This window comes from Lampris incognitus, chromosome 10, assembly GCF_029633865.1.
Source record: "Lampris incognitus isolate fLamInc1 chromosome 10, fLamInc1.hap2, whole genome shotgun sequence".
Lineage (NCBI taxonomy): Eukaryota > Metazoa > Chordata > Actinopteri > Lampriformes > Lampridae > Lampris > Lampris incognitus.
Window position 1 is genome coordinate 8,784,513 of NC_079220.1, and position 9,259 is coordinate 8,793,771.

The window sequence follows — 9,259 nt, forward strand, 5'->3', positions numbered from 1 at the left end:
GCTAACTCTATCCATCCATCCATCCATCTATCTATCTATCTATCTATCTATCTATCTATCTATCTATCTATCTATCTATCTATCTATCTATCTATCTATCTGTCTGTCTGTCTGTCTGTCTGTCTGTCTGTCTGTCTGTCTGTCTGTCTGTCTGTCTGTCTGTCTGTCTGTCTGTCTGTCTGTCTGTCTGTCTGTCTGTCTGTCTGTCTGTCTGTCTGTCTGTCTGTCTGTCTGTCCGTCCGTCCGTCCGTCCGTCCGTCCGTCCGTCCATCTATCTATCTATCTATCTATCTATCTATCTATCTATCTATCTATCTATCTATCTATCTATCTATCTATCTATCTATCTATCTATCTATCTATCTATCTATCTATCTATCTATCTATCTATCTATCTATCTATCTATCTATCCATCTAACCATCCATCTATCTATCTATCTATCTATCTATCTATCTATCTATCTATCTATCTATCTATCTATCTATCTATCTATCTATCTATCTATCTATCTATCTATCTATCTATCTATCTATCTATCTATCTATCTATCTATCTATCTATCTATCTATCTATCCATCCATCCATCTAACCATCTATCTATCTATCTATCTATCTATCTATCTATCTATCTATCTATCTATCTATCTATCTATCTATCTATCTATCTATCTATCTATCTATCTATCTATCTATCTATCGTTTAAGTAGCCTGTGATTACCTCACAAACATGGCCGCCTCGTTTCTCCGACTACTTCCGTGCCGGAAATAGCCGAAGTCTCCCCACCGCCGGAGAGCCCCGCATGTAAACAAGGTCAGACACTGCAGCAGCCAGCCAGCCAGTCAGTCCCGACGCTCCTCCGGCTCCGCTTCCAGTCGCTCCTGCAGGAGGAGGACACTAAAGCTTTCCCACCCAATCATCCCAGGGAGGTAAGCTGCCCCTGCGCATTTCCACACCAATTGCGAGAGCCGTTAGACGACTCGTTTATTAAGGTAAGAAAACGTTTTTTTTTAAAAATAATTATATCAATAAATCCAACGCCTCGGGTTACATCGCACGTGAGTGTCTGTCGTGCGTGCGCGTCGCGTGCACGTTATCCGTCCGGTCGCGTCGTTCAAGGGCATTGCAGCAGCAGCGCCGCCAGAGAAGCGCCCCTGCAAAGTCGGCTCGGCGCGGTACCTTGTGCGCAGGGTGTCCGTCCGGTGTGGAACTGGGTCACGGTTCCCGGGAAAACTGCATAGTCATTTTCCCCCACCACCACCACCCACGTTAAACCAAACCGGAGAGTTCAACAATGCGAAACTGCAACACCTGCACCAGATATATTAAAATGCACGTGTTGGAATTTTGAGACGAATTGTCATTTTTGTGTGATATGACTCACTGAGGGCAATTAGTCTGCCCTCTATCCCGTCCCCCCCCTCCCCAAAAAAAAACATTTAGCCACGATGAACCTCTGGCGGTTGTGTGCGCGTGGACGGCGGCATCGTCTCCAGGGAAACCAGAGGGGATGGAATCTGAAGTCGCAATTCTGCATCTGATCATCAGCCTGAGCCGAGAGAAGAAATGTGACGGTAGACGGGCGTTAATCTGGGCACCTTCACCTCCTCCCTCTGCTGGGACCACGTATGTGGGAGGACGTGAAAGCCTGTTCAGACTGGTCATTTCTGGACCTTATTGAGTGCCAGAAGAAAAAAAACAAAAACGCTGGCTCAATTCCTGCACTCCTTTTGCTGAGAGAGACAAGGAGAAAAACGAGAGAGGGGGGAGATGAGAGAGAGGGGGGGGAGATGAGAGAGGGGGAGATGAGAGAGAGAGGGGGAAATGAGAGAGGGGGAGATGAGAGAGAGAGGGGGGAGAGAGAGAGAGGGGGAAATGAGAGAGAGGGGGAAATGAGAGAGGGGGAGATGAGAGAGAGAGGGGGAAATGAGAGGGGGAGATGAGAGAGAGAGAGGCGGGAGATGAGAGATGAGAGAGGGGGAAATGAGAGAGGGGGAGATGAGAGAGAGAGGGGGAAATGAGAGAGGGGGAGATGAGAGAGAGAGGGGGGAGATGAGAGAGAGGGGGAAATGAGAGAGGGGGAGATGAGAGAGAGGGGGGGAGATGAGAGAGGGGGAGATGAGAGAGAGAGGGGGGGAGAGAGAGAGAGGGGGAGATGAGAGAGGGGGGGGGGAGAGAGTGAATAATGCAGGGGACAGAACCTGTTCGTGGCAGATGAGGCATTAGACAGCGGCGCTGGGGACGTGCAGCACCAGACACATTGCAGAGGGCGAAACCAACCTCCGAGCGTTCACTTCTGGCTATGACTCAGTCACCCACCCACCCCACCCACCCACCCACCCCTCCACCCCCGGACTTGGGTTTCTGCACCAACAGCAGCTCCATTAAACCCAGTGATGATATGATTTGGTCGCTGAGATTGAACGCCGTGCCGTTTCCAGACGATGAAATGATAGCAAAGCTGTCGACACGGCCTCGTCTTTAGTCTGTTGTGACCACGCACACACACACACAGACACACACACACACACACACACACACACACACACACACACACACACACACACACACACACACACAGGGGTTTCGTTTCGAAGCAAAGTGGACCGAGGCCTCGCGGACACGATTTGTACGCTTTCCATCTCCCGTTTCACGGTTTACAAATACACGCTGCAACCCTGAAGACGGGGTGTTTTTCTTTTTCTTCGTTGTTCGCGGCCTTTTAACGGAGGCTCACTGGGTGGAGGTCATCGTGATAAATTCTGCAGAAGATCTAACGACTTATTTTACGTAGAAGAGTTATAGCGAGTCATTTCAGCACAACCGACTACTACTACTGCTGCTGCTGCTTTTGGCTGCTGCCGTTAGGGGGCGCCACTGCGGATCATCCGTTTCCATCTCTTCCTGTCCTCCGCATCTTCCTCTGCCGCGCCAGCCACCTGCGCGTCCTCCCTCACCACATCCATAAACCTCCTCTTTGGCCGTCCTCTTCTCCTCTTCTTCAGCATCCTCCTCCCGGTATACCCAGCGCCTCTCCTCCACGCATGTCCAAACCGTCTCCATCTCGCCGGACACTTGAGCATAATCCAATAATGGAATTGGCCCATTTGGAAGCGCTGTCAGGGAGCAACGCTCCCAGACAGTGACCCCCCCCCTCCCCCCTCTCCCGGGGTCCTCGTCAGACTAATGGTCTGATGCAGCTTTATCTCCGGTGTTTCCTTTAGGAATCCAGCACAGATCTACCATGATGCTGCAGTGTTTCCACTTCATGGTGGAGCCGGCCAAGAACATAACGGTCAAGCTCAAGGTAAAAAGAGTCCCGCCGCATCACCCGAATCCCTAAAGTCCGTATGTTTTGTGTGCGAGCTTCTTTTGCGCCTGTGTGAAAGTCTCGATCATAGTCACTATAGTAACGTCATAGAAGGTTGCAAAGGCAGCATTTTTTGGTAGCATCAGTTGATTGCTTGCATTTATTTATTTTAGATATTGAGTTCAAGTCCCCTTTTTTCTGGTTCATTTCTGCTGGAGACGGCTGAACGGGGTGACCGGGAGAGTAATAGAGGGGTGGAGTCGGGGGTGGGGGGGTATTTGGGAGAGAGAAACTGTTTTCTTTTTCTGCTGACGGCAAAAGATGTGATGTGCATTTTGAGCAGGCCAAGCATCCTCCCTTCTGTCTCGCCCTGCGTTGCTTTTTAAAGCGCTTGTGAATTCGCCGTCATAATTTTTTAAAATCCTTTTATTTATTTTTTTTCTCTGGTTGAATTTTGCTGATTGCTTTCTCTCCTTTCCTTAGATAACATGCATCTCTCCGGTTTTTTTTTTTTTGTTGTTTTCCCACCCACAGGAATCTCGCAAGAGGGCACAGAATGAAAATAGAGAGCCGTTGGAGGAGAACCAACTCTTCATTGTGGAGCTGGCGAGGGACCTCAGTCGAGTGTGCCAGGTATACACCGAAAAAGCAGAATAAACGTCTTTAAGGCAGTACTTATACCCTTTTCAGGAAGGAATTAGCTGTCATATTGATGTTGGCATGGTTACTCGACTATATGATACTGAGGTATGAGACATGCATAGGGGTGAGACTGTTGTCACAGCTGATTCAAAGGGCCGGTTGACTGGCTGGACCAGGATTCCTGCTTCTGTTTGTCCTTGTTCTCGCTGCCTGTCTCTTCGAGTGCACTCGGTGCACACAGCCAGTGACCCTTTTCCCTCTCTGCGGCCTTCGAACGCAGAAGTCCGAAGTTCTGGAGAACATCTGGAACCTGGATGACACCTGGCCCACTCCTGTCTGCAGGGCCTTCATCTTAGAGTGGGCCTCAATGCTGGAGAGCAAGGTACTCGAGTGTGTGTGTGTGTGAGAGTGACCCGTTGTCTCACACTGCGAAGTGGGCCTTTAGTTTTGAACCCGCTCTTCATAAACTTTAAGTTTTTAGCAGTGAAATGTTACCCAAGGGCATTCAATTTAGGCATGCTTTGCAGTCTATACATGAATTAAAAAATTAAAAAAAATGTAGAGACTTCCACACCGACCGGTTGTCAAACCGTTTCACGGTTCGTCTGCAGAAGAGGCCAATGCAGACGGATGGTTGGCCAGAGAATGTGGAGGTTAAAGATCAGGACCTGGCTGATGAGCAGGACATGCACCAGGCCAAGATGGTGATCCTCAACTGGACCAAGGACCTCAGAGCCCAGCCTGAGGTGGGGAGCGAATGCGTACAAATACTACCTCCTTGGTACTTCTGTTATGTCCACTGTAACTATCAAGTCCATCATCCATTCTCTGTTAACCTTCTCACATGCACCAGCCCACTACGGAGCCGTCTAGCTACAAAAATACTTTGTTTTGCACACTCCAAAAGTGCCATAACATCATTTGGAGACTCCAGATGGGCATTTTAGAGATCTACCCATGTACATCCAGCATAAAAACATAGCAAAATGCTCCTATTTTGGTGCTATTCAGTCTAGTCACATCTTTGCTGCTGGAAGTGGTGTTGGTGGGCCAGTAGGAGGCACTCTTCCCCCTGATCCTAATGAAAACAACACATATAAAATCCCAATGCCCCAGTGCAGCGACAGGGACACTGCCCTGCAGGAGATGCCGTCCTTCGGATGAGACGTTAAACCGAGGTCCTGACTCACCGTGGTCATTAAAGACCCCATGGCACTTATCGCAAAGAGTAGGGGGTCCCCCGGTGTCCTGGCAAAATTCCCAACCTGGCTGTCTCCATCTGGCCTCCTAATCCTCCCTCCACGTAATTGGCTCAGTGAGTCCTCCTTCTCTACCTCAAGCTAATGTGTGGTGAGCCTTCTGGCGCAAAATGGCTGCCGTGTACCATTGGTGGTTGTTGAAGTGAGTTACCCCCTTCAATGTGAAGCACTTTGGGTATCTAGAAAAGCGCTATATAAATTTAATTATTATTATTATTGTTATTATTATTATTGTTATTATTATTATAGATTCAAGAGACAAAGTCAAAGGAAGTCATTCTCACTCAAATAACGGTTTCTGTTTTAGGCGAAGATAGAATTCAAGTTATACGGTGTTTTGAGCTTCTCAAATTCAATTTCAGAAGCTCTTAGGTTGAATCGGACACTTGAGGAACAAATTACAATGCGTTAGCTTTTTTCCTGCAGAGACCATGATTACGCATGTATTCAAAAGTGCTCAAGAGCGCCAGATATTTTAGTTTTAGGGACATCTTAACGGGTTAAAACCTGACCTTGTGCGGTATTATTTGGTCATTTCCAGCAAAGTGTGTGGCCTGGCGAGCCCGTGGCGAAGGTTCTGGACGATCTGCAGTCCGCATGGCGGTGGGGCCGCGTGCCCACCCTGGTGACTGCTATGGAGCTGGTTATGTGGACGTTAATGTCGCAGTGCCTGGATAAGGTAAGGGGGGTGTTCGCGTCGTCCATGTACTTCATAGCCGGGTCCTTATGAAGCCAGCCTTTTCAACAATTTTGTTTTCTCGCAGGAGACCATACCCCAAAAATGGCTTATGTGGAAGCAGAGGACTAAGAAGATTGGTCTGTAAAATATTCGCTCTCTAAATTCAAGTCTGAACTAAGTCTGCTCTGCTTATGTCTGTGGAAAATCGAAACGGGAATTCTGAATGAGTTTGTTATTGTCTCTCCCCAGCTGCGATCCATTACATCCCTCACTCAGGTAGGCCAAATGGTTGAGCGTGCTTAATATTGAAAATCCGTTTCATTATTGGCAAATTATAACAGAAATATTGACTTTTTTTGTAACGGTGTCATTCCGTGCCAGTTATTCAATCGCTTTATTCATTTCACAGTGTGGGAGTGGATTGTGGAGGCTGCAGGTAGAGGTTTTGTTTTTTTGTTTTTTTAATGTCAGTTGTTTGAAACACCTGAAAATGTGATCTGATCGAGGCTGACTGCATCTTTACCGTAATCCAAACCCCTTTACTGCTCCTGCCCCCAGTGGAGGTGACGCTGGACCTGGACACAGCCAACCCCGATCTGCTGATCTCCAACGACGAGAAGAGGATGCGCTGTGGCTTTGAGAGGAAGGATGTGCCCAACTACCACCAGCGCTTCGATGGCTGGTGGTGCGCTGTGGGCGTGGATGGCTTCAAGACCGGCCGCCACTACTGGGAGGTGGAAGTGGGGGAGCAGGACTGGCGGCTGGGCGTGGCCAAAGAGTCGGCGCTGAGGAAGGGGTTCAAGTCCCTGAACACTAACACAGGCTACCTGACCCTGCGCCTGGAGAGGGGCACCGAGCTGAAAGCCCTGACTGTGCCCTTCACCGCCTTGCCCCCGGGCCTCATTCCCCGCAAGGTGGGCGTCTACCTCGACTACGACCGGGGCCAGCTGTCCTTCTATGACGTGGAGAGCCGCGCCCACATCTATACCTACAACGAGAGCTTCACAGAGAAGCTGTTCCCCCTGTTTGGCACAGTGGAGATTGTAAAGGACCTGGTAATCCGGTCCCCAATGCCCCGAACCCACTGTCTATGCCCCACGACCTGCCTCTGGGGTTGAGCCATCTCTACCTTTGCACATTCCTCGTGATTCCTCTCTCTCGATCACTCCAGTAGACAAACATCAGTATGTACAAAAAGTGAGTCCCATGTAATTACAGGGAGTAATCAGAGATCTATAACGACAAAAGATAATCATCATGCTATCGGATAGCAGCTGTATGTGAAGCCACCCTCAGTGCTACTGCTTCGACGTGATTGTTCCCGCCTCTCCCTCACTAGTTCTAGTGTTGCTCTGTGCTCACATACGTGCTGTGTTTTCACACATCGAAAAGAATACAGCGTCGAAGCCATGTATTGTGCAATATTAATCCTGCAGTAACAATGCACTTTCTGTGAATAATGAATAAACCAAACCCATGTCTTACTTTCTGGTCTGTTGTTTCGTTTTAAGTACAGCAAAGAATCATGACATTTTTCTTATTACACGTTCAGTGAACTGCATATGCATGAAATATAAAAGCTCACGTTAACAGTGTACACGGTAAGGAAAACCTCAAATTTCAGAATAAAATATCTCTTGGGAAGACGTTTGTGACCTGGAAGAAATGACAATAGTTGACAAATGTTATGAGAGTAATGAGAGTAGTTTCAACAATTGGAGCAATATGTGGAAAAGTAAATTACAATAAACCTGAGTTAACTAGAAATTCAATTAGGAAGATGCTGATAGTCACACTTAAAGTAAGGTGATGAATTCTGAGTCGCCCCTTTCAGGAGCCACACATAAGTATCGATGCAAATTTAAAAGCGCTGATTTCTGTTAAATCCGTAACACATTTAGCACTCCAGAAATCCTGAAGTACACGTCTCATGAGTGCCCTGCTGCAACAAGAGGGCCACATCCAAAACAAAGTTCAAAGGTCATGTGGGTACAAGTTAGTACAATCCATCCATTATCCGAACCGCTTATCCTGCTCTCAGGATCGCGGGGATGCTGGAGCCTATCCCAGCAGTCACTGGGCGGCAGGCGGGGAGACACCCTGGACAGGCCACTAGGCCATCACACAGGGCCCACACACACACACACACACACACACACACACACACACACACACACACACATACCTAGGGGCAATTTAGTACGGCTGATTCACCTGACCTACATGTCTTTTGGACTGTGGGAGGAAACTGGGGCACCTGGAGGAAACCCACGCAGACACGGGGAGAACATGCAAACTCCACACAGAGGACGACCCAGGACGACCCCCCCAAGGTTGGACTACCCCGGGGCTCGAACCCAGAACCTTCTTGCTGTGAGGTGACCGCGCTGCGACCCCGTGCTGCCCCAAGTTAGTACAAGCCAATCAAAATTCCTCTCTGAAGTGATCATTAACTAACTCGTAATGAATAGCCTACTGTCTGATGCGTGCCACCCTCAGTCACTGTAACAGTTTACACCTTTAGGCTTGAGGCATATGTCTTAGTCTAAATAGCGTAGCCCCCTTCCCATCCACCCCTGCATGTCTGTGTTATGTTCATCTGTCGTCTCGTTTCACTCTATTTATTGTAAAGCGACTTTGAGTACTAGAAAAGTGCAATACAAGATTGATTTATTATTATTATTATTATTATTATTAAATCAACTGGGCATTTAAGTTAAAAGTTTGTGTTTTCCTCCAGCACACACTATATGAGACAAAGCACATGCATAGGTTCATTAAAATGAAACACAACTTTGTGTAATAAGAGGTAGGGGTAATTCTTCAACATGATCCAGACAGGGCCTGTGTGGGTGCAGGTCTTTGTTCCCGACCAAGCAATTACACACCTGATTCTACCAGTTCAACCAATTCTGATTCGGTCTCTGTTAAGGACCTTTCTGTGTAGACCCGCTGCTTGGTTGGAACAAAGACCTGCCCTCCACCCGCCCTATCTGGATCACGTTGCCCATCCCTAGCTGTTAGTCAGGTGGCAGGGGCACCTGCAGCCAACCAGAGACACCACGTTGGCGCGGCAGATGAGTCAAGAGGCGAGCCCCAGCTGGGCCAATCAAAGCTGCTGACGTCATATACTGCGAACATGAACACGTGGCTTTTCGTAAGCTTGCCTGTAGTATATAAATACCAAAAAAAAAAATGAAAACCAGCCTAAGAACAAACAAACAAACAAACAAAAATGTCACCCCTGGTTTGTTCAGCTCACGTATCATGAAATGTTGGCTTTTCACTCTTATCATTGTTTTAACCGCGTTTTATTTTATCGCTGTTATCAGTGTGGTTGTTATTGCTTCCTTTTCTTTTACCTTCTA

The 9,259-nt window shown here is 47.8% G+C and overlaps 1 protein-coding gene across 2 annotated transcripts; it reads left to right on the top strand.

Moving 5' to 3' along the window:
• Positions 1–798: 798 nt before the first annotated feature.
• On the top strand, positions 799–7,363 carry si:ch211-120g10.1 (butyrophilin subfamily 3 member A3). 2 transcript variants are annotated; one of them, XM_056287250.1, is made up of 10 exons: positions 799–930; positions 3,226–3,308; positions 3,846–3,944; positions 4,234–4,335; positions 4,565–4,699; positions 5,754–5,891; positions 5,977–6,028; positions 6,141–6,167; positions 6,301–6,327; positions 6,450–7,363. In XM_056287250.1, the coding sequence occupies exons 2-10, from the start codon at positions 3,246–3,248 to the stop codon at positions 7,007–7,009; spliced, it is 1,203 nt and encodes a 400-aa protein (XP_056143225.1). In that variant the 5' UTR covers positions 799–930; positions 3,226–3,245; the 3' UTR covers positions 7,010–7,363. The 2 variants fall into 2 exon arrangements, with proteins under 2 accessions (XP_056143225.1, XP_056143226.1); XM_056287251.1 differs by lacking the exon at positions 799–930 and adding an exon at positions 951–993.
• Positions 7,364–9,259: the final 1,896 nt, after the last annotated feature.

Bases quoted from the DNA above. Each gene is read 5' to 3' on its own strand.
- si:ch211-120g10.1 (XM_056287250.1), top strand. From the start codon at position 3,246: ATGATGCTGCAGTGTTTCCACTTCATGGTGGAGCCGGCCAAGAACATA. The intron at 6,029-6,140 runs GTCTGTAAAATA...GTCTCTCCCCAG, and splicing joins GCAGAGGACTAAGAAGATTG to CTGCGATCCATTACATCCCT. The intron at 6,328-6,449 runs GTAGAGGTTTTG...TCCTGCCCCCAG, and splicing joins GTGGATTGTGGAGGCTGCAG to TGGAGGTGACGCTGGACCTG.